This window comes from Rana temporaria, chromosome 3 (genome assembly GCF_905171775.1).
Source record: "Rana temporaria chromosome 3, aRanTem1.1, whole genome shotgun sequence".
In the NCBI taxonomy this organism is placed as follows: domain Eukaryota; kingdom Metazoa; phylum Chordata; class Amphibia; order Anura; family Ranidae; genus Rana; species Rana temporaria.
Window position 1 is genome coordinate 82,063,637 of NC_053491.1, and position 25,139 is coordinate 82,088,775.

At 49.8% G+C, this 25,139-nt stretch overlaps 1 protein-coding gene across 1 annotated transcript in view; it reads left to right on the plus strand.

The window, feature by feature from the left end:
- Nucleotides 1-17,489: 17,489 nt before the first annotated feature.
- Nucleotides 17,490-25,139, plus strand: part of KLF13 (Kruppel like factor 13) — a 112,647-nt gene continuing 104,997 nt past the window's right edge. Inside the window, exon 1 of the mRNA XM_040342821.1 lies at nt 17,490-18,232. Coding sequence (XP_040198755.1) covers nt 17,737-18,232 — 496 coding nt within the window. The 5' untranslated portion in view covers nt 17,490-17,736. The remainder of the gene's footprint in view (nt 18,233-25,139) is intronic.

The window sequence follows — 25,139 nt, forward strand, 5'->3', positions numbered from 1 at the left end:
TCCATTTACAAACTGATATATCCAATCCTGTAGACCTTACCTTACACATGAGCCGTGTGTGGGGAACTGTATCGAACGCTTTTGCAAAATCCACAGCCACCCCTCTGTCCAGGGTTTTACTTACCTCTTCATAAAAGAAAATCAGGTTTGTCTGACAACTTCTGTCTTTCATGAATCCATGCTGTCTGTTGCTTAAATAGTTTTTTTTTCCAGCAAGAACTCATCTATGTGGTCTTTTATTAAACGTTCCAGTATCTTCAAAACTATAGAAGTTAGACTAACAGGTCTATAGTTACTTGGTAAAGACTTTGTTCCCTTTTTAAATATAGGCACCACATTGGCTCTACGCCAATCCAGTGGTACTATTCCTGTCATTAATGAGTCCCTAAAAATGAGATACAGTGGCTTTGAAATTACAGAGCTCAATTCTTTTAGGATCCGTGGGTGGATGCCATCTGGGCCAGGTGCTTTATCCACCTTTATTCTGTCTAAATATTTCTGGACCATATCACTTTTGAGCCATTGTGGATTTGGGGCTGTGTCACTACCACCCCCATTTTGGACATGAGCTCCCCCATGCTCCTTTGTATACACAGAGCTGAAGAAAGCATTTAATAAATTAGCCTTCTATTTGTCCCCAGTCACCCACTCTAGATTATTTTGTAAAGAGCCTACATGCTCAGACTTGACCTTTTTACTATTAATATATTTGAAGAATTTTTTGGGGTTTGTCCTAAAATCTAAAATCTGTCGTTCGTTTTGAATTTTTGCATCCTTGATTTCCTTTTTACATATCCTGTTATTTTCTTTGTAACATTTAAACGACACTAGTGTTCCTTCATTTTTATATTTTTTAAAAGCTAGTCTCTTTTTGTTTATAGCTTTTTTAACTTTGACCGTGAGCCACATAGGTTTTATCTTTTAGCCTTTTAAACTTATTGCCCATGGGAACATACTTTGTAGTGAGTTCATAAACGGTCTGTTTGAAGAATTCCCATTTCTGTTCTGTGTTCATCAATGCCAATATTCCCTCCCAGTCCAAGTCCTGGAGAGCAGCCCTCATCCTTGGAAAATTTGCTCTCTTGAAATTAAGTGTTTTTATCTTTCCTGTATGTATTTCTTGCTTACAGCTAACATCAAATTAAATCATGTTATGGTCACTGCTACCTAGGTGTTTCTTTATCTGAACATTAGTAATAAGCTCTGCATGGTTTGAGATTACCAGGTCCAACAGAGCATCATTCCTAGTTAGGGCCTCAATAAACTGGACCATAAAATTGTCCTGCAATAGGTTTTTAAATGTTTGCCCTTTAGCTGTCCCAGCAGTGCCATTACTCCAGTCAATATCTGGGTAATTAAAATCCCCCATTATTATCACCATCCCAGCCCTTGCAGCCCTTTCCATCTGTACAAGGAGCCGAGTCTCCACCTCCTCGTTAACTTTGGGTGGTCTATAACAAACTCCAATTATTAACTTTGTACTACACACATCTGTATGCAGTTCCACCCATAATGCTTCAGCTTTATCACACTCTCCATCAACCAGGTTCTCTTTCACGCTTGCTTTGAGGTCACTTCTCAGATAGAGACAGACCCCGCCACCTTTCCTTTTTACCCTGTCTTTCCGAAAGAGAGCATAGCCAGGAATATTAATAGCCCAGTCATGTGAGGATTGAAGCCAAGTTTCAGCAATACCGATTACATCATAGCTCTCCTCATGCACCAGAGCTTCCAACTCATCTGTTTTGCTTGGCAGACTTCTGGCATTGGTGAACAAACACTTTACTGCATTAATATATTTTGACCGGTCACATACTATCCTCTTGGGTGTTCCGAGATTGCAACTAGGACCTGCTACTCTACTTACCTTGGGTTTATGTGCTTTGGTTACCCTACCTCTAATGCCCCTTAAAATACCCTCTTGAATATGTTCCACACTGACTATCTCTATCTCTGGACCCTCCCCCCCCCCCCGTCACCTAGTTTAAAAACCCCTCTAACGTTTTGGCCATCCTTATTCCCAGCTGATCTGCACCCTCCTCATTTAGGTGCAGTCCGTCCCTTCTATAGTACTGGTTATCGACTGAGAAGTCGGCCCAGTCCTCCAGGAACCCAAACCCCTCTTTACTACACCAGCTCTTCAGCCACTTGTTTACTTACCTAATCTCCCTCTGCCTTTCAGGTGTGGCTTGATGTATCGGTAGTATTCCTGAGAATACTACCTTGGAGGTCCTTCTCCTCAACTTAGCTCCCAAGTCCCTAAAATCATTCTTTAGGACACTCCATCTGCCTCTGACTTTGTCATTGGTGCCAACATGCACCATGACAGCTGGGTCTTCCCCAGCCCCTCCCAGTAATCTGTCCACCAGATCCGTGATGTGCCGAACCTGAGCGCCCGGTAGACAACATACAGTTTGGCGCTTCAGGTCTTTGTTACAAATTGCCCTCTCTGTCCTTCTAAGAATTGAGTCCCCTACCACCAGAATCTGCCTTTCCTTTCCCTTTGCTTCCTCCCCACTCTCACTGGAGGAGTTCTTCCCCTGGCAGCTAGGAGAGTTCCTCAGTTCAGTTTGATGGACTTTTCATTCCACTCAAATGGGAAAGAAGTTTGTAGCACGTTAACCGTGTTTGGCTGGAAGGAGACGTTCATGGCAAGGGATTTGAAATAGTTTACCTGAAGACCTGAGATGCCTGCAAATGCATCTAGTGTCTGACATTGGTTGGGCAGGGAATATGATAGGGGACGTAAAAAATGTCATCCACATAGAGCCTGCATTTGTGAGTTTGCGAGCCACATGTTACTCCCTTTATATTTGGGTTTTCCCGGATGGTGATGGCAAGGGTTTCAATCGCTAGTGCAAAAATTTGCGGCGAAAGCGGGCAGCCTCGCCTGGTACCTTTTTCAATGAGAATTGGGTTCGAGTAGTATCCTTGAAGGCGAACCCTAGCTTGTGGTTGGGAGTAGAGGGCTTGTATTAAGCCCATGAATCTATCGCCAAAGCCCTACCGTTCTAAGATGGTGAAGATATATGTCCAGGAGACAGAATCAAAGGCTTTTTTGAGGTCTAAAGAGAGTGACATGCCTGTTTGTCTGGGGACCCTTACCAGTTAGATTGGAGAATAGGTACTCTATCGATAGCCCTTCTAATTTGCTCCGGGCCCTGTCTGCCTGGTGTGAAACCAACCTGGTCTTTGTGAATGTAATTATTAATGAATGAAGAGAAGCGATTGGTGAGGAGTTTGGTCAATATTTTCAGGTCACAGTTTATAAGAGAAATAAGACGATAGTTAATAACTTCCTCTGGGTTTTTATCTGGTTTAGGGATTACCGCTATAAAATGTGGAATTAAGTTAATTTAATTAATTAAATGCGTCTATCGGGTCTCCTTTGATCTTGGCATTGAAAAATTTAACGAGTTGTGGGGCTAGAGTGGGAGCGAATGTCTTGTAATAGGGGTTAGAAAGACCGTCAGGACCTGGAGCTGACCCACATCCGAGTCCCTTGATGACCCCCAGAACCTCCTCTTCAGAGAAGGGAGCTTCCATTAACTTTTTGTGATCTAAAACCGGAATGGGTAACTTGTCTAGGAAGTGATCAATGGCCACGGTGTTCTGTGAAGGGTGAGCCTTATATAGATTTGTGTAGAAGACCTGAAAGGCCTCTAATATTTTCGTGGGGTCAGCAGTGTGTCCGTGTTCAGGAAATCTGATCTGTGGCATCACATGCAGCTGCATTTTGGGGGATAATTTGGATGCTAACATGGGGTCTATTTTATCCTTCTGTGTGTAAAATTTGTGTCCATTCCACCTGAGGTATTTTTCAGCCTGAGCCGTGAGGGCTAGGTTAAGTTCTAGTTTGATTTTACCTAGTTGGACGATGGAGGTGTTTGAGTTTTTTTTTTGTGTTGTGCCCATAGTGATGCGTATTCCCTTTCCAATTTTTCTATATCTGATGTTCTTTCTCGTTTTATTTGAGAGGACATTTGGATGATTTCTCCTCTTATAAAGGCCTTGTGGGCTGCCCACACAGTTTCCACTGATGTGTCTTCAATCTTGTTTAGTTTAAAATATGCTCGTAAGGAATTACCAAGCATGGTGACTCTGACTGGGTCAGAAAGAAGGGATTCATTAAGTCTCCATTGTCTATGGCCCAGTGTTGCAGCTTATATACGGACACTCATTATTACTAAAAAATTGGTCCGACAGTACCGTGTCTCTGATGCAGGATTGTGTGACCAGAGGAATCACACAGGACATTCTTTTAGGGAGAGCCACTCCCATTCAACCGGAGGGTAGAACCCGCTCCTAATTTGGGAGTGCCACTGGTCTGGTGAGGAGCGGAGAAAAGTGGTGCACACTGTACACTGGTGTGGAGATCAAGGGATTACAGCAGGCAGTGAGAAGTCAATACAACAAATCCTCACTGTCTATCAAATGCTAAGAAAGTCAGGTTCAGAGAATGTAAGTAGAGCTAAATGAGAGTGCAGATATAAATCTACTATAGGTAAGCCTGAACATACTGTATATAATAATATGAGGCTGAATATTCGAATGGGTCCTCTAAACACAGAACTCAAAGCAAAGAGATAAAAAAAAGCAGTGGAAACACAAGCATATGAACTGTTCTACCTGAAAATTCTAGATCTGCTCACCTTGCTGTTTCCAAACCCCTAATACATTACATTGTCAGGCAGGATACACCCCTTTGTGGTTTCCTTTGTCATCTGTCAGGTGTTGGATAATTAGTAGTCATGATACTGATATACTGCCCATAGAATTGACACAGGGGAGTCAACTGCATGACTGTGCTATGGGAAAGAGATGTATGAATTAGACGAGGGACCAGAGAGCATTGCAAATCCTTTAGAAGGTAAAAACAATTCACATATACAGTATGAATATTGGTTGCATGTTTGACTGTTTTCCTTTAAAGGTCTCCTTTAAAATATTAAAAACATTAAAAATAATTTTGGAGTTAGGGGTCAAACTGGCACCCTCTGAAAATAATGACTGCTTCCTTCTCTACTACAAACACCTCTATTCCACTATGGTGGGAAAAGTCTGTTACCTCGGCTCTTCCTATGTACAAGCTGACTTGCATAAACAGGAATTGCCCTGAGAAATATGAAAGAGTCTGGTAACCGTGGACCGCTTAATGGACACAGTTATCTTTTACAGACCTACGGTTCATGGTGGGCCGGACCCTCTGGTGTCGACCCTATTACCCCCCCCTTTTTTTTGTGGGGGGGCAACTTGGTTGTGCATGTCCTGGTGACACATCTCTGTAATGTATATCTGGTTTTCATTATTATCAGACTTCCTACATGTACTTTTCACGACTTTAATGTTATGTTTTATAATCTGTATTGTTTCTCAATAAAAGAACATTGTGTTCATTACAAAAAAAAAAAATTAGGGAAAAGTACCCCCACACCCTGAAGATAGGACTCTGTGCTTCCTGCACTGACATGACGTATGACTTAAAGGCTTACTTCAGGTTTCAGCACTGTCGCACTTTGAATGACGGTTGCACAGTCATACAACATTGTATCCATATGAAATCTCTATATTTTTTTTCAAACAAATAGCACTTTCATTTGGTGGTATTTAATCACCACTGGGTTTTAAAAAAAATTGCTAAATAACAGATTTTTTTTTTTTTTTTTTTTAACATGTTTTCTTTGGTTCGGTTATACAATTTTGCAGATAAATATTCTTTCTCCATATATTTAGGCCAAATTGTATTCTGCTAAAGGTAAAAAAAATGCATTTATTATTTTTTTTCTTAGTAGCCTGCAAAGCATCAGCAAATCTTGCAGACTCTCAGTACACCATCTGCCGTACTTCCAATAAGGGCAGGCAGTTCCCAAAGTCCAGGAAGCTCAATGGCCTATGAAAAGGCTCACCAGCACCCTCACAAGTTCATTGAGAACTACAAGCCGTCAGGCGCAATGGCTGCCAATAATTGTACAATGCGAAAAATATTTATTATTTGATCCCCTGCAGATTTTGTAAGTTTGCCCACTTACAGAGAAATTAAGGGTCTATCATTTTTATCATAGGTGTATTTTAAATGACGGAGACAGAATATCAAACAAAAATCCCAAAAAAACATGATACAAATGTTATAAATTGAGTTGCAGTTCAGTGAGTGAAATAAATATTTGATCCCCAAGCAAAACATGACTTACTACTTGGTGAAGAAACACTTGTTGGCAAGCACAGATGTAAGATTTTTCTTGTAGTTGGTTAACAGGTTTGTACACATCTCAGATGGGATTTTGGTCCTGTCTTCTTTACAGATCTTCTCTAAATCCTTTAGGTTTCCTGGCTATCTCTTGGCAACTCAAATTTTCAGCTCCCATATACATACAGTGGGGATCGAAAGTTTGGGCACCCCAGGTAAAAATTTGTATTAATGTGCATAACGAAGCCAAGGAAAGGTGGAAAAATCAGATTCACGAGATGCCAAAAGAAGCCGAACGTCGGTGCGCATGCGCTGTATAGAGCCGCACCGACGTTCGGCATCTCGTGACGCGATGTATGCGTCGGTCGGATGCCTGTCCATCAATTAGGAACGCCCAGCCCCAGCATCGTACCCGGAAGTGGCGGTGAGAACGTATATAGCAAACGGTACGTACGGACGTTTTTTATTAATAAAACCAGCCGATTCTAATTGTGATTAATGTGGGTAATGCAATGTTAAAAGTTTATTTTTAGGGGAACCACCCCTTTAAGCTGGATCACAATTTGGACGGTTCAGCAAGGACTGGCTGAATTTCGATACATTTGGCCTTTCCCATGCAAGAGGAGTCAACCTAGTGATCAACTCCTCTTGAATAGGAATGTCGGAGAATTTGTGATCGGTTAGCGCATGCAGTGTTTTTTTGCTTTGTTTTTTGATCAGCTCAATGCTGATCACAAAAAACACAAAACAAATCTATGACCAGCTTAAGGATGAAGCTGTCACTCTGGCCCACTTGCATTCAGTCAATTTCGGCCAGGGCATTCCCCATCCCACAGTTGCACGTACACGGTGCTGGGGATGTTCATGACATCATTGACCTAATATGGACATATTAGGTCAATGATATCATGAGCATCCTCAAACCTTTGCATACATGTAACTGAAAGTTGGAGAATGTCCTGGCCACAGTTAATTGGCCAGCAGTGGAAGGGAGTGACAGCTTGCTTCTGGTTTAGGTCTGAACCCAAGTTCAGACCAAACCCAAACTCATCCTTACCATATGACCAATGTTGTGGCCACGTGGGTTTTCACCCAAGTCCAAGTCGCATGAGAGGCAAGTGTGACTGACTCTCAATGTAACCGGTTCACATATGTCTGGGGCGGCCACAGTCCGGATTGAAAAAGGGTCTGATGCATGTTTGGGTCCAGGGCTGGTGCAAGGATTTTTGACACCCTAGATGAAACCTCATTTTGCCTCCCCCCTTGGCTCCACCTCTGACTCCACCCTTTTTGCCCATGTATACCCCACCGTTTTAACGTTTAAACATTCATTCGGGAGTCAGGACACAGACACAGTTCTCCGCCACCGCTGCGGCTCTGAAACTATGTGCAAATGGAGCTCCGACTGCTTGCTGATGCTAAAACGTAGTTGCGTGCTGCAGAGAGAAAAGAGTAGGAACACTAGTGGCTGGGCGCCCTAGGCAGCAGAGAGCCCTAGGCAGCTGCCTAGTTTGCCTAGTGGTAGTACTGGCCCTGTTTTGGTCTGGTTCAGGTGCAAATTCAGGCAAACATTCAGACCTGAAACTGTGAAGAGACATGCACCAGACCCCAGGCACGACCCCCGCGGCCGCACATATGTGAACCTGGCCTTAGCTAGGCTTAGCTGAGTTACCCTGGGAGCCATTGGGATCTGTTCAGCAGAAGGCCTGTTCAGCAGTTACCACATGAGCTACAGGTACTGAGTGAGTAGCTTCAAAATTATACCCCAGAGCCTATAGGAGAGAAGCAGCCAGGTGCAATAGCCAGGTAGCTACACAAGGCACATCTTAGAGCACAAGTGTCAAACACAAGGCCCCCGGGTCGAATCCGGCCCTCCAGGCCATTTCATGTGGCCCTCACACCTCTCCTGCAGCTGCAAGAGAGCTCCAGCCCTCCTCTGGTCCTCCTCCATACCCTTACTTTCTGCTTTCAAGCAATGCATCCAGCTTCTTCCCAGCAGCAGCATAAGGAAAGGGGGGGGGGGTGCCAGTTAAGAGCTATAGCCCAGTGTATTGAGCTGAACAACGTGTGTATTAGCCTAGTGTGGGCTATAGGGATATCTGAAATAGGATAGAAAAGAAGGCACATTTTAGGTGTCAGTACAATACTTCTACCTGTAATTTGTTCTATTTTATTTTTAGCCTGTTGCCATGTGGTTTTGAGGTGGGTACAATCCCAGAAGGTGTGTATAAGGCAGCCCTGGACTGGGCATCCTCTGAAGCATAGGGGAGAGGTTGTTGGATAGAATGAATTAATTCTGTCTGGGGTGAGGTACCACCTGTATTGAAGTTTAATGGCAGATTCTCTGATGGAGGCTGTCTTTGTGCACTTTTGTAAGTTGTTAATCATAGTGTCCCATTGTTCTGTGGAGAAGGACTCATTCAGATCTGATTCCCACTGTGACATTTGACGTGTTTTGTCTGGTGTATTGTGTTCATTTAGGTCCCTATACATTTTGGAAATTAAACCTCTATCGCAAGGCGATGTAAGACAAATTTGTTCAAATATCGTGAAAGGGGTTTGGAGGGTGAGAGAATAATTATTTTGGTAGAAACGTTTGATATTGTTGTAGTCAGAGAGTACAGTACCTGTAAGGTTATATTCTGACTGCAAATCTAAGAATGTACGAAAAGCATTATTTTTTGTGAGTGATTTTAGGTTAGATAGTTTGAGGAGATGCCATAAAGTATATTGATTTGAGTTTAGGTCTACTGTGCCATGGTCCCAAATTATGAATCGCATGCTGGCCATCAAGCTATCACGGGTTAACAAGAGTACACTTACCAAGGCCAAGATGCTGAGGGCGGCTTCCTTTACGACCTGGCGCGGTCCGCCCCCTGAAGTGGGGACAGGGGGAAAGACGCACCAGGAGGCACCGGTACCGACAGGAAGGTGGGGGCCGGGTGCGTGGAACAGGAACCAATCAGGAGACAGTCCGGTGAAGGTCACTGGGATGCACACCAGGATAATCTTGGAAATCCAGAAAACCGGAAACAGGAAGTAGCAGAAGATAGTCCAGAAAACAAGCCGTGGTCAGGGGAGTTCAGAGAGCAGGATAATCCAGAGTTCAAAGCCAAGGGTCAAGGGCAGGTGAGATCAACAATCCGGTGTTCAAGCCAAAGTCCAGGTCAGGAGAAAACAGCAATCCGGTAAGTAGAGCCAAAGGTCAGGTAAACAGGAACAAGAGTAGTTTCTTCAATCAGGAAGTACACACATCAAACGCTGTGACAAGCCAGCAACTAGCCAGGAGGAAGGGGTTGGTTTAAATAGCCCGCTCAGGGCTCTGATTGGCCGGACACGGAACGAGCCTGTGCGCGCCCGTGCACGCGCCCGCCGATACCGCGCACGCGCGCGCCAACACTGTGCACGCGCGCGCGGCGCCAACTGGCGCGATTGCGCCACTCTGTGGAACTGGGCGGAATTGGTGCCCTGATACAAGCTATCAGAACACATTCATCACACCCTATTTGACACTATGGACACATACGATAGAAAATGGAAACCTTGGGATATTTCTCTGTTGATTCATTGAACTACAATATGATATGATTGGCCTTTATCGTCAAACAATTTCTCTAGGTTTTTGTGCCTCTACAATAAGTTATCAATGATTCTATTATACATCCCATAGAATGTTCCCCTACCTTTTATATTACTGCTACCAATGCTGTATCTTGGCCTAGGCCAACAAGGCCCAGGCCTAGGGCAGCACTATTTAGGGGGGCAGCATGAAAAGAGTTCCCGTAGCTTGCGGGCGGACTGGGCCGGGAGGCAAATCAGTCTAGTGCCCCCATAAAGCGACCACACTACTGTCGGTATAAGGATACTGGCAGGGCCCCCATCGGGGGGGGACATCCCATACACATGGAGGAGGCTAGGGAGTCAGACCCCAACCAGTGAGTTGTTGTGTGGGCGGGTGGCGTTTCGCCAGCGTTGCTTCTAGTTTTGATTGTCTTATCATAACAGTGGACCTCCCACCTGAGTTCTCAGCTAGAGAGAGACAGATGCCATGTCGGGGGAGGCTAAAAAATGTCATACAGTCAGCTGACGGGCTCCATAGCAAGACAGGAAGTCAGAGTAAATCCCTGCAAATTAGGGGACTCTACTGCCCTCCCCCCAAGGCCCTCAGAACTAGTGTCCCCACTGGAAATGTCAGGGCAGGTCTTAAATGGGGGTGAGTCCTTCACAGGAAAGGGTGGGAAGCTGTGGGTCATATTTAAATTAGGGGGTGCACGAGTTTTGTCAGGCCTAGGGCAGCACAAAACCTAAATACACCACTGACTGCTACCCATATATTATGATGATGTATACTGCGCCCTTCTTTATATGTATATTTCTTACCAATGTACGCTTAAATTGTATTGAGACTTATTTTTTTCAATAAACCGTTTGTAAACAAAAAAAGGAAAGGGGGGTGCACTGTGATGTAAAGGAAAATGGGAGACTCAACTTCTGGTGGTGGGGGGGCTCTTGATGACGTCTAATGTAAGGGGAGGATATGCGCTGGACATCTAATCTTACAGATACAACCGGCCCTTTTGAGGACAATCATAATGCTGATGCGTCGCACGATAACATTGAGTTTGACACCCCTGGCTTAGAGCCATTCAAGCCATCAAAGTTAGCCTACACCTCTGTTTGTGGATACTAGTAAGGACCCAGGCCACGTGCTTTGGCATTACTCTAAGGAGGGGGAGTATCTGCAGTCAGAAGACGGAATTGGGGTAGATTCAGATAGAATTTACGCCGGCGTATCCATAGATACGCCACGTAAATTCAAATCTGCGCCGGCGTATCTACTTTCTGTATTCTGAAAGCTAGATACGCCGACATTTGCCTAAGATACGACTGGCATAAGTCTCTTACGCCGTCGTATCTTAGGGTGCATTCTGACGCTGGCCGCTAGGGGCGCTTCCGTTGTTGTCGGTGTAGAATATGCTAATTACCTAGATACGCCGATTCACAAACGTACGTACGCCCGTCGCAATGTATTTACGTCGTTTACGTTAGGCTTTTTCGGCGTAAGGTTGTTCCTGCTATTAGGAGGCGCAGCCAATGTTAAGTATGGATGTCGTTCCCGCTTCGAAATTTAAATTTTTTACGTCGTTTGCGTAAGTCGTTCGCGAATAGGGCTGGACGTAATTTACGTTCACGTCGAAACCAATACGTCGTTGCACCGTACTTGGAAGCAATGCACACTGGGATATGTACACGGACGGCGTAAAAAACGTCAATCACGTCAGGTCATTATACATTTACATAAAACACGCCCCCCTTCCACATTTGAATTACGTGCGCTTACGCCGGCCCCATTTACGCTACGCCGCCGCGACATACGGAGCAAGTGCTTTGTGAATACAGCACTTGCTCCTGAATATTGACTGGTTCCACAAAAAACAGCCGACATTCGGCCACTGTGTACAGCACCTGCCCGTCAAGACCTGGCCTAACATCCAGCATTTGTCGAACGGGCAAACTGGAAAACCAGCAGCCAGTCGGCATCTGATCAGTGCTGGCAGCCAATGGCAGTCCCCCTGTCAGAACACAATAGCACAGCAGGGAGATCGCTGTACTAACATTGCTTAGTCAAATCACCAATGTCGGCCCCTGGTGACAAGCTGCATCTGGTGACATGTGATGTGCTTCATCTGGTGGCAGGCAAAATGGCAAGTGACAATCCACATCTGATGGCAGGCGATGTGGCAGGTGACAAGCTGCATCTGGTGGCAGGCGACGTTGCAAGTGACAATCCACATCTGATGGCAGGCGACGTGTCAAGTGACATGCTGCATCTGGTGGCAGGCGACGTGGCAAGTGACAAGCTGCATCTGGTGGCAGGCAACGTGGCAAGTGACAATCCACATCTCATAGCAGGCGACGTGGCAAGTGACAAGCTGCATCTGGTGGCAGGCGACGTGTCAAGTGACAATCCAAATCTGATGGCAGGCGACGTGGCAAGTGACATGCTGCATCTGGTGGCAGGCGACATGGCAAGTGACAATCCACATCTGATGGCAGGCGACGTGGCAAGTGACAAGCTGCATCTGGCGGCAGGCGACGTGGCAAGTGACAATCCACATCTGATGGCAGGCGACGTGGCAAGTGACAAGCTGCATCTGATGGCAGGCGACGTGGCAAGTGACAAGCTGCATCTGGTGGCAGGCGACGTGGCAATTAAGTGACAATCCACATCTGATGGCAGGCGACGTGGCAAGTGACAATCCATATCTGATGGCAGGCGAAGTGGCAAGTGACAATCCACATCTGATGGCAGGCGACGTGGCAAGTGACAATCCATATCTGATGGCAGGCGAGGTGGCAAGTGACAATCCACATCTGACGGCAGGCAACGTGGCAAGTGACAAGCTGCATCTGGTGGCAGGCGACGTGGCAATTAAGTGACAATCCACATCTGATGGCAGGCGACGTGGCAAGTGACAATCCATATCTGATGGCAGGCGAGGTGGCAAGTGACAATCCACATCTGATGGCAGGCGACGTGGCAAGTGACAATCCATATCTGATGGCAGGCGAGGAGGCAAGTGACAATCCACATCTGATGGCAGGCGACGTGGCAAGTGACATGCTGCATCTGGTGTCAGGCGACGTGGCAAGTGACAATCTACATCTGATGGCAGGCAACGTGGCAGGTGACAAGCTGCATCTGGTGGCAGGCGACGTGGCAAGTGACAATCCACATCTGATAGCAGGCGACGTGGCAAGTGACAATCCACATCTGATAGCAGGCGACGTGGCAAGTGACAATCCACATCTGATAGCAGGCGACGTGGCAAGTGACAATCCACATCTGATAGCAGGCGACGTGGCAAGTGACAAGCTGCATCTGGTGGCAGGCGACGTGCCAAGTTACACACTCGGGGCTCCCACTGATTCTGCATTATGGTGAGTTGAACCATATAATTTTATATTACAATGTAATAATAGAAATGAGTGAAGTGGCTGGAAGTGGGTGCAAATACCTGTCTTTAGACAGGTCTCTGCACCCCCCTCCCCCCTGAAAGGTGTGAAATGTGACACCGGAGGGGGGGAGGGTTCTGATGAGCGGGAGTGAAGGTGGAGGGTGGAGCTCCGCTTTAACAAGCAGTTGATTGGATGCTAGGATGCAGTGCAGTTCTAGCAGCCAATCACTAGTTTGCAGCTCCCGCCCTCTAGCCAAACCTGTTGTGCCTCCCGCCGTCCTCCCTGTCTGTGTAAGATAGGACAAAAAGGGTGGGTGATGTGAAGGGGGGCTGAGAACATTAATAAGATCGCTGAGAACTCTAATGGGGGGCTCGGGACAGTAATGGAGGGCTTCAGGACAGTAATGGTGGGACTCAGAACAGTTAACGGGGGAGCTCAGGACAGTAATGGGGGGGACTAAGAACAGTAACAAGGGGGGGCTCAGCACAGTATTTGGGGGGGCTGGGGACATTAATGGGTTCGCCAAGGACAATAATGGGGTCACTGAGAACTGTAATGGGGGAAGCTGAGGACAGTAATGTGAGGGGGGCAATGACAGTAATGTGAAGGGGGCGGGGGTTGATGCAAAGGGGAGTGACTGTGATGTGAAGGGGGACTGAGGATGCTTATATAAGAACGGGATTGAGATATAAGAATCAATTGAGATCAGTGCATGCGCGTTTGCACACACACGTCATGGGAAGGGCAGCCTGTTAATTCTAATGAGCTGCCCCACCCGTGAGAAACACAAGGGAAAAGCCCCAACCCTTTCTTTTTTGCAGCAAGCTGCATGGAGCTGCGGCACCATGTGGATTGGTGCGCTGAAAACGTGCTGTGTGGGGGTGATGTGTGGGGGTGATGTGCGGGGGTGATGTGCGGGGGTGATGTGTGGGGGTGATGTGTGGGGGTGCTGTGTGGGGGTGCTGTGTGGGGGTGTTGTGTGGGGGTGATGTGTGGGGGTGTTGTGTGGGTGTGATGTGTGGGGGTGATGTGCGGGGGTATTGTGTGGGGGTGATGTGCGGGGGTGCTGTGTGTGGGTGTTGTGTGGGGGTGATGTGTGGGGGTGCTGTGTGGGGGTGCTGTGTGATGTGTGGGGGTGTTGTGTGGGTGTGATGTGTGGGTGTGATGTGTGGGGGTGCTGTGTGGGGGTATTGTGTGGGGGTGATGTGCGGGGGTGTTGTGCGGGGGTGTTGTGTGGGGGTGATGTGTGGGGGTGCTGTGTGGGTGTGATGTGTGGGGGGTGATGTGTGGGGGTGATGTGTGGGGGTGTTGTGTGGGGGTGATGTGTGGGGGTGATGTGTGATGTGTGGGGGGGTGATGTGTGGGTGTGATGTGTGGGGGGTGATGTGTGGGTGTGATGTGTGGGGGTGTTGTGTGGGGGTGATGTGTGATGTGTGGGGGGTGATGTGTGGGTGTGATGTGTGGGGGGTGATGTGTGGGTGTGATGTGTGGGGGTGTTGTGTGGGGTGATGTGTGGGGGTGATGTGTGATGTGTGGGTGTGATGTGTGGAGGTGCTGTGTGGGGGTGCTGTGTGGGGGTGATGTGTGGGGGTGATGTGTGGAGGTGCTGTGTGGGGGTGCTGTGTGATGTGTGGGGGTGATGTGTGGGTGTGATGTGTGGGTGTGATGTGTGGAGGTGTTCTGTGGGGGTGATGTGTGGGGGTGATGTGTGGGGGTGCTGTGTGGGGGTGCTGTGTGGGGGTGATGTGTGGGGGTGATGTGTGGGTGTGTTGTGTGGGTGTGTTGTGTGGGGGTGATGTGTGGGGGTGCTGTGTGGGGGTGATGTGTGGGGGTGATGTGTGGGGGTGCTGTGTGGGGGTGATTAGTGGGGGTGATATTAAGAATTAATGGCACCCCCACGCATCTGCTAAAGTGCAGCGCGTTTCTCTGTGGGTCAAAAACGCATGCGATTTCGCACATGTTCCCCAGCCACAGAAATGTGAACCTACCCTAAGAAGAGAGGGGGGCACTGATGGGCAGGATCGGACTCAGAGCACAAACATGCCATTCGGACCTCTGCTGGGAGAACATTTTACTGACTGGACCTCTGGGAATTTTAATTCAATTCTCCTGTTTTACAAGGTGATAGTTTACAATCACTTTAATATCGCTTTAAGCCATTCACTTGCTTATGAGTATCTAAAACATGTTGCTGTTTGTAAAGTTTGTAGCACATGTATGTGTGTGTTTGTTACAAATGTTGCGACTGTTTTGATAACATCATTGTGCTTACTGTGTCAGTTCAGAAGACATTTGTTTTTTCTATGGATTTCACAACATCATCATCACAGTGCTTATCCTAAACGCAGCATCTGTGGGAGATAAGGAGGAACAAAGCCATGCAATGTGTTTGGCAAAGCAGCACCTGCTGTGTGTGTCTTATCCCCAGTGATCCCTATGCTGTGTGTGTGTCTTGTCCCCAGTGATCCCTATGCTGTGTGTGTGTCTTATCCCCAGTGATCCCTATGCTGTGTGTGTGTGTGTGTGTCTTGTCCCCAGTGATCCCTATGCTGTGTGTGTGTCTTATCCCCAGTGATCCCTATGCTGTGTGTGTGTCTTGTCCTCAGTGATCCCTATGCTGTGTGTGTGTGTCTTATCCCCAGTGATCCCTATGCTGTGTGTGTGTGTCTTGTCCCCAGTGATCCCTATTCTGTGTGTTTGTCTTGTCCCCAGTGATCCCTATGCTGTGTGTGTGTCTTGTCCCCAGTGATCCCTATGCTGTGTGTGTGTCTTGTCCCCAGTGATCCCTATGCTGTGTGTGTGTGTCTTGTTCCCATTGATCCCTATGCTGTGTGTGTGTCTTATCCCCAGTGATCCCTATGCTGTGTGTGTGTCTTATCCCCAGTGATCCCTATGCTGTGTCTGTGTCTTATCCCCAGTGATCCCTATGCTGTGTGTGTGTGTGTGTCTTATCCCCAGTGATCCCTATGCTGTGTGTGTGTCTTGTCCCCAGTGATGCCTATGCTGTGTGTGTGTCTTGTCCCCAGTGATCCCTATGCTGTGTGTGTGTCTTATCCCCATTGATCCCTATGCTGTGTGTGTGTCTTGTCCCCATTCATCCCTATGCTGTGTGTGTGTGTGTGTGTGTGTGTGTCTTATCCCCAGTGATCCCTATGCTGTGTGTGTCTTGTCCCCAGTGATCCCTATGCTGTGTGCTTCTTGTCCCCAGTGATCCCTATTCTGTGTGTGTGTCTTGTCCCCAGTGATCCCTATTCTGTGTGTGTGTCTTGTCCCCAGTGATCCCTATGCTGTGTGTGTGTCTTGTCCCCAGTGATCCCTATGCTGTGTGTGTGTCTTGTCCCCAGTGATCCCTATGCTGTGTGTGTGTGTGTGTCTTGTCCCCAGTGATCCCTATGATGTGTCTTGTGCCCAGTGATCCCTATGCTGTGTGTGTGTGTGTGTCTTGTCCCCATTGATCCCTATGCTGTGTGTGTGTCTCTTATCCCCAGTGATCCCTATTCTGTGTGTGTGTCTTGTCCCCATTGATCCCTATGTTGTGTGTGTGTGTCTTGTCCCCATTGATCCCTATGTTGTGTGTGTGTGTCTTGTCCCCAGTGATCCCTATGATGTGTCTTGTGCCCAGTGATCCCTATGCTGTGTGTGTGTGTGTCTCTTATCCCCAGTGATCCCTATGCTGTGTGTGTGTGTCTTGTCCCCAGTGATCCCTATGCTGTGTGTGTGTCTTGTCCTCAGTGATCCCTATGCTGTGTGTGTGTGTCTTGTCCCCAGTGATCCCTATGTTGTGTGTGTGTGTCTTGTCCCCAGTGATCCCTATGCTGTGTGTGTGTGTCTTGTCCCCAGTGATCCCTATGCTGGGTGTGTCTTATCCCCAGTGATCCCTATGCTGTGTGTGTGTCTTGTCCCCAGTGATCCTTATGTTGTGTGTGTGTGTCTTGTCCCCATTGATCCCTATGCTGTGTGTGTGTCTTGTCCCCATTGATCCCTATGCTGCACAACTGGGCTGATCATCTAATCCTATTCTAGCATAGCACAGGCCAGCCAGCCCCCTGCATCTCTATACATCTACAGGCAGCCCCATGTCACCTCTCTGCCCCAGGGGGGGGCAAATCTTCCTGGCAGGGATCCATTGTCCCCAGTGTCATTGCCGATGAATAAATGATCAGGGAACTCAGGTCTGCTGTGACCCCCTTCCTCATGTTGCCTGCCACTTCCCAAGTTGCAAGAAATCCAAGGGGCCAATGGGCTCAGCATAAACAAGGCTGCGATTGGCTGCAGGGATGAGCTGGCCCCCTGATTGGTTGCCAGGTCTGGCTGGTTGGCAGGCTGTGCCTTCCTTTGCAGATCTTGCTCTCTGGGAGCCAGGAGGGAGAGGGTGACTTGGAGACTCATCGAGCCAGGATGTGGCTTCTTGGTGACGTCACTCACAGATGTTGCTGCAGGCCACGCCCCCACGTGGGACTGAGACACACATTCACATAGTGCAATAGCAGGGAGAGCCAGGCAGGCACCGCTCCCCGATCACCCTCCATTGGTGGCATCTGTCAGGGGTGCCCCTCTCTCCCAGGTCACTCACATGGATTTATATTCCTATGCAAGTTGGGCGTGATCTGTATGGACCGAGTGCAATCCGGAGCCCGCTAATCCCGATCTGTGTGTGGCGAGAAAGAATCCCATCCTCTCCGATCATGTCCTCCGTGGCTTTCGTGGATCACTTCGCAGCAGAGTGCCTTGTATCGATGTCCAGCCGGGCCATTGTCCACAGTGCTGGGCATGGGGGGCACAGGAGTGACACCCCCGGAGACCCCCCACCCGAGGCTGGCAAGGACAACGCCTCCCTCTTCGTGGTGGCCCGGATCCTGGCCGATCTCAACCAACAAGTCCCCGGGGGGGTCACCGAGGAGAAGGGGGAGGAGATCGGTCCCGACACCCCATCAGTGCAACCGGAGAGCAGACAAAGGGGGAGACGGGGCAAGAGCAGAGCTGACCCCGAATCACCCCTCAAGAGGCACAAATGCCCCTATCCCGGGTGTGACAAGGTCTACGGCAAGTCCTCCCACCTCAAGGCTCATCTCAGGACACACACAGGTCAGTGCGGGACAGAAACACCGGGCTATCCTCATCTGTATTATATATACATGGGGCTATCCTCATCAGTGTCATATACAGGGGGGCTATCCTCATCAGTGTCATATACAGGGGGGCTATCCTCATCAGTGTCATATACAGGGGGGCTATCCTCATCAGTGTTATATACAGGGGGGCTATCCTCATCAGTGTTATATACAGGGCTATCCCCAGCAGTATTATATACAGGGGGCTATCCCCATCAGTATTATATACAGGGGGGCTATCCCCAGCAGTGTTATACAGGGGGGCTATCCTCATCAGTATTATATACAGGGCTATCCCCAGCAGTGTTATACATGGGGGCTATCCTCATCTGTATTATATACAGGGCTATCCCCAGCAGTGTTATACATGGGGCTATCCTCATCAGTGTTATATACAGGGCTATCCCCAGCAGTGTTATACATGGGGGCTATCCTCATCTGTATTATATACAGGGCTATCCCCAGCAGTGTTATACAGGGGGCTATCCCCAGCAGTATTATATATACATGGGGCTATCCTCATCAGTGTTATACACAGGGGGCTATCCCCAGCAGTGTTATACATGGGGGCTATCCTCATCTGTATTATATACAGGGGGCTATCCTCATCAGTGTTATATACAGGGGGCTATCCCCAGCAGTGTTATACAGGGGGGGGGGGGCTATCCCCAGCAGTGTTATATACAGGGGGCTATCCTCAGCAGTGTTATATACCCATCAGTATTATATACAGGGGGCTATCCATATCAGTATTATATACAGGGGGCTATCCATATCAGTATTATACACAGGGGGGCTACCCCCAGCAGTGTTATACACAGGGGGCTCAGTATTATATACAGGGGGGGCTATCCCCATCAGTATTATATACAGGGGGGCTATCCCCATCAGTATTATATACAGGGGGGCTATCCCCATCAGTATTATATACAGGGGGGCTATCCCCATCAGTATTATATACAGGGGGGCTATCCCCATCAGTATTATATACAGGGGGGCTATCCCCATCAGTATTGTATACAGGGGGGCTATCCCCATCAGTATTGTATACAGGGGGGCTATCCTCATCAGTATTATACACAGGGGGCTAGCCCCATCAGTATTATACATCAGGGGGCTATCCCCATCATTATGTCCAGGACTATCCCCATCAGTATTACATACAGGGGGACTATTCCCCCCCATTCCATACAATGAACATACCCCTGAGCCATGCAACACACAGAGCTATCCTCATCAGTGTGTATATATATATACACAGGACTATCCTTATCATCATATACATATAACCTCATCGGTATATATACATAGGACTATCCTCATCAGTGTATATATACATAGGACTATCCTCATCAGTGTATATATAAAGGACTATCTTCATGATATAGTACACCATGCTGTCCTCTGAGCCAGGCACCAAACAGGACTATCCTCATGAGTTTATACACAGGATTATCCTGGGATATGCTCCCCATTCCATACTATGAACATACCTCAGGGCTATCAGGGAGGGGGATATGCTTTCCCTGTGCTGTCTTCTGAGCCAGGCACTAAACAGGACTATCCTCATCAGTATATACACTGTCCTCTGAGCTATGCTCCCAGTCCATACACCAGGGGGGGGGCATGTACCTCTCCATGCGGCACACCTGCCTATCCTCATGACATACACGAGGTTATGCTCTCCCATTACATGACATAGACTGAGCCATGCGGTGCCCTGGGCATAGACTGTACATACTGTCCTCCTATAGACAAAGAATCAGCCAGTGTAGACTGATCACACCCCCTCCTCCCCCCTCTGCCAGGCAGGTGTGATCTCAGCCACTGATCCAGGGGATCTAGTGCACACACCTGATTGTGTGGGGAGTGTACTGCAGGCTCCTCAGAGCAAAGGGTGCAATGGTTGGGCAGGGGGGGGGGATTAATGTAGGTGAGTGCAATGCCTTGGGGGGGGACTCAGGTGGGTGTGATGATTGGGGTGGGGGCAGTGTGATGGGGGGACTCTGTGACATGGCTGGGTGCAATTACAGGGGTGTGTGCAATGATTGGGGGGAATCAGTAAGTGGGGTGTGTGCAATGATTGGGGGGAATCAGTAAGTGGGGTGTGTGCAATGATGGGGGGGGGGTGTGAGTGGGGTGTGTGCAATGATGGGGGGGGTGTGAGTGGGGTGTGTGCAATGATGGGGGGGGGTGTGAGTGGGGTGTGTGCAATGATGGGGGGATGAGTGAGTGGGGTGTGTGCAATGATGGGGGGGTGTGAGTGAGTGGGGTGTGTGCAATGATTGGGGGGGGGATCAGTGAGTGGGGTGTGTGCAATGATGGGGGGATGAGTGAGTGGGGTGTGTGCAATGATGGTGTGAGTGAGTGGGGTGTGTGCAATAATGGGGGGGAGTGAGTGGGGGTGTGAGTGAGTGTGGTGTGTGCAATGATGGGGGGGGATCAGTGAGTGGGGTGTGTGCAATGATGGGGGGTGTGAGTGAGTGGGGTGTGCGCAATGATGGGGGGTGTGCGCAATGATGGGGGGGGTGTGAGTGGGGTGTGTGCAATGATGGGGGGGGGGTGAGTGGGGTGTGTGCAATGATGGGGGGATGAGTGAGTGGGGTGTGTGCAATGATGGGGGGGGGGTGTGAGTGAGTGGGGTGTGTGCAATGATGGGGGGGTGAGTGAGTGGGGTGTGTGCAATGATGGTGTGAGTGAGTGGGGTGTGTGCAATAATGGGGGGGAGTGAGTGGGGGTGTGAGTGAGTGTGGTGTGTGCAATGATGGGGGGGGATCAGTGAGTGGGGTGTGTGCAATGATGGGGGGTGTGAGTGAGTGGGGTGTGCGCAATGATGGGGGGTGTGCGCAATGATGGGGGGGTGTGAGTGGGGTGTGTGCAATGATGGGGGGGGGGTGAGTGGGGTGTGTGCAATGATGGGGGGATGAGTGAGTGGGGTGTGTGCAATGATGGGGGGGGGGGGGGGTGTGAGTGAGTGGGGTGTGTGCAATGATGGGGGGGTGAGTGAGTGGGGTGTGTGCAATGATGGGGGGGTGTGCAATGATGAGTGGGGTGTGTGCAATGATGGGGGGATGAGTGAGTGGGGTGTGTGCAATGATGGGGGGGGGGTGTGAGTGAGTGGGGTGTGTGCAATGATGGGGGGGTGAGTGAGTGGGGTGTGTGCAATGATGGGGGGGGTGTGCAATGATGAGTGGGGTGTGTGCAATGATGGGGGGATGAGTGAGTGGGGTGTGTGCAATGATGGGGGGGGGGGGGTGTGAGTGAGTGGGGTGTGTGCAATGATGGGGGGGTGAGTGAGTGGGGTGTGTGCAATGATGGGGGGGGTGTGCAATGATGAGTGGGGTGTGTGCAATGATGGGGGGATGAGTGACTGGGGGTCCCCTGATGGGTGTGACCTGCGGGTGTCACGGACGGTTGATCCCGTGTAGGGTGTCGGTGGGCGTGTCCGGTGACATTAGTAATACATAGCTGGCTGTAGAAGTTGATGATCCGGTGGGAGGAGCCGTGCTGTCCCGGGTGGGAGGGAGCCCACCTCATATGACCTCTGTGTATGATCGTCGCTCGGTGTGTGTAGGGGGGGGGATTGCGGGAGTCCCGCTGTCGGAGGATCCCCCGGCTCCCATACACATGGACACACCGGGGGTGACAGCACATAACATTGCACGAGAACCTTTCTGGGCTCTTTGTTGTAGCCGACACGCCCCTCTGTGTGCCACGCCCACACCCTGGCATACTACTCCTTGCCGACACACCCACCCCACTCTAAGCAGGCTCACCCCCCCCCCCCCCCCCCCCCTCTAATCACACGACCTCGCCCTGTGCAGGGCAGCCCCTCTCTTCTGGCCAGCAACAGACATCACTAAGGGATCGCAGACTGATCTGTGTGTGACAGCTGCCCTGCCTCCTCCATAGTACAGAGCATGGCAGGGCCAGGTATACAGGTCATGTGACCTGACACTACAGCAATCCTCACACTGACAGTAATGATAATATATGTGTACTTCTGTATTTATGGGGGGTTGTAAGGCTCACTACACACATTACAATCTGATTGTACAACCTCCTTTAGATTTTCCATCAACTGATTTAAAGCGGTAGTTCACCCATTTAAAAAAAAAAAAAAAATCTCCCCTTAGATTCCTGCTCGTTCGGTCTAGGGGAATCGGCTATTTATATTAAAATATGTGCAGTACTTACCCGTTTTCGAGCTGCATCTTCTTCCGTCGCTTCCGGGTATGGGTCTTCGGGAGCGGGCGTTCCTTCTTGATTGACATTCTTCCGAGAGGCTTCCGACGGTCGCATCCATCGCGTCACTCGTAGCCGAAAGAAGCCGAACGTCGGTGCGGCTCTATACTGCGCCTGCGCACCGACGTTCGGCTTCTTTCGGAAAATCGTGACGCGATGGATGCGACCGTCGGAAGCCTCTCGGAAACCTGTCAATCAAGAAGGAACGCCCATTCCCGAAGCCCATACCCGGAAGCGACGGAGAGGATGCGTCTCGTAAACGGGTAAGTACTGCACATATTTTAAAATAAATAGCCGATTCCCCTAGTAATAACGAGCAGGAATCTAAGGGGGAAAAGTGCCCTCTAAGGGTGAACCCCCGCTTTAATTTTAATAGGCATGATATTAAAAAAAAATCAGGTTTGTCCTCATATAGCTTTGGTAACTCTTGAAGGAGATTGTACAATCGGATTGCATGGTGTATGGCCAGATAATACACATTACAGTGGTCAATGTATAGAAATCCCCCCGTGTCCTGGTGTGGCTGCACTCCACAGTACTGGAAATGATGATCTCGGAGGATCTGTATGATTTCTATAGGAGGGGGACATATGGAAGTGGTTTTGTTATTACTGTCAGATCTGACTACACACCAAAACATAACAAAGATTCCACTCACAGCACTTCAAAATAATTGAATTATGGTAAATACTCATGGAGGTCCCAGGACACGGAAAAACGATGGAGGGACCGAAATCCAGGGGGCGGGGACCTTAAATAACCGACCGGCATTCCATAGTAAAACACAAGTGGCCTTTATTATGGAACGTAATGGTTTACTGATGTTTATACTCGCAGGAAGATCCTGACTCAGGCCTCATGTGCCCCGGACGTTTCTCTGACTCTCCTAGACGCCTTTCTTCCTGGCGGCTGGCACTTGTCAGAAAAAAAAAGTCTAATGCGTTTAGGCGAGTCAATCGCTTGGGCATTCAATTCATTGGCCAGGATAATAATTTATTCCGGCCATTGAAATTAATTAATGCTTAAGTGCTAAACATGACTTAAGGGCCGCTTCACACTGCTGCTATGCCACGCGGGAACGCTGCAAACCCACTGCGGGTTCCCGCATCGCACGTCTCCCAGCGGCAGTTCACACTGCTGCCATGCGGGAACCCTGCTAACCCACTGCGGGTTCCCGCATCGCACGTCTCCCAGCAGCAGTTCACACTGCTGCCATGCCACGCGGGAACGCTGCAAACCCACTGCGGGTTCCCGCATCGCACGTCTCCCAGCGGCAGTTCACACTGCTGCCATGCGGGAACCCTGCTAACCCACTGCGGGTTCCCGCATCGCATGTCTCCCAGCAGCAGTTCACACTGCTGCCATGCCACGCGGGAACGCTGCAAACCCACTGCGGGTTCCCGCATCGCACGTCTCCCAGCGGCAGTTCACACTGCTGCCATGCGGGAACCCTGCTAACCCACTGCGGGTTCCCGCATCGCATGTCTCCCAGCGGCAGTTCACACTGCTGCCATGCGGGAACCCTGCAAACCCACTGCGGGTTCCCGCATCGCATGTCTCCCAGCAGCAGTTCACACTGCTGCCATGCCACGCGGGAACGCTGCAAACCCACTGCGGGTTCCCGCATCGCACGTCTCCCAGCGGCAGTTCACACTGCTGCCATGCGGGAACCCTGCTAACCCACTGCGGGTTCCCGCATCGCATGTCTCCCAGCGGCAGTTCACACTGCTGCCATGCCACGCGGGAACGCTGCAAACCCACTGCGGGTTCCCGCATCGCACGTCTCCCAGCGGCAGTTCACACTGCTGCCATGCGGGAACCCTGCTAACCCACTGCGGGTTCCCGCATCGCATGTCTCCCAGCGGCAGTTCACACTGCTGCCATGCCACGCGGGAACGCTGCAAACCCACTGCGGGTTCCCACATCGCATGTCTCCCAGCGGCAGTTCACACTGCTGCCACGCGGGAACCCTGCAAACCCACTGCGGGTTCCCGCATTGCATGTCTCCCAGCGGCAGTTCACACTGCTGCCATGCGGGAACCCTGCAAACCCACTGCGGGTTCCCGCATCGCACGTCTCCCAGCGGCAGTTCACACTGCTGCCATGCCACGCGGGAACGCTGCAAACCCACTGCGGGTTCCCGCATCGCACGTCTCCCAGCGGCAGTTCACACTGCTGCCACGCGGGAACGCTGCAAATACACTGCGGGTTCCCGCATCGCACGTCTCCCAGCGGCAGTTCACACTGCTGCCATGCCACGCGGGAACGCTGCAAACCCACTGCGGGTTCCCGCATCACACGTCTCCCAGCGGCAGTTCACACTGCTGCCACGCGGGAACGCTGCAAACCCACTGCGGGTTCCCGCATCGCACGTCTCCCAGCGGCAGTTCACACTGCTGCCATGCCACGCGGGAACGCTGCAAACCCACTGCGGGTTCCCGCATCACACGTCTCCCAGCGGCAGTTCACACTGCTGCCACGCGGGAACCCTGCAAACCCACTGCGGGTCCCCGCATCGCATGTCTCCCAGCGGCAGTTCACACTGCTGCCATGCGGGAACGCTGCAAACCCACTGCGGGTTCCCGCATCGCACATCTCCCAGCGGCAGTTCACACTGCTGCCATGCGGGAACCCTG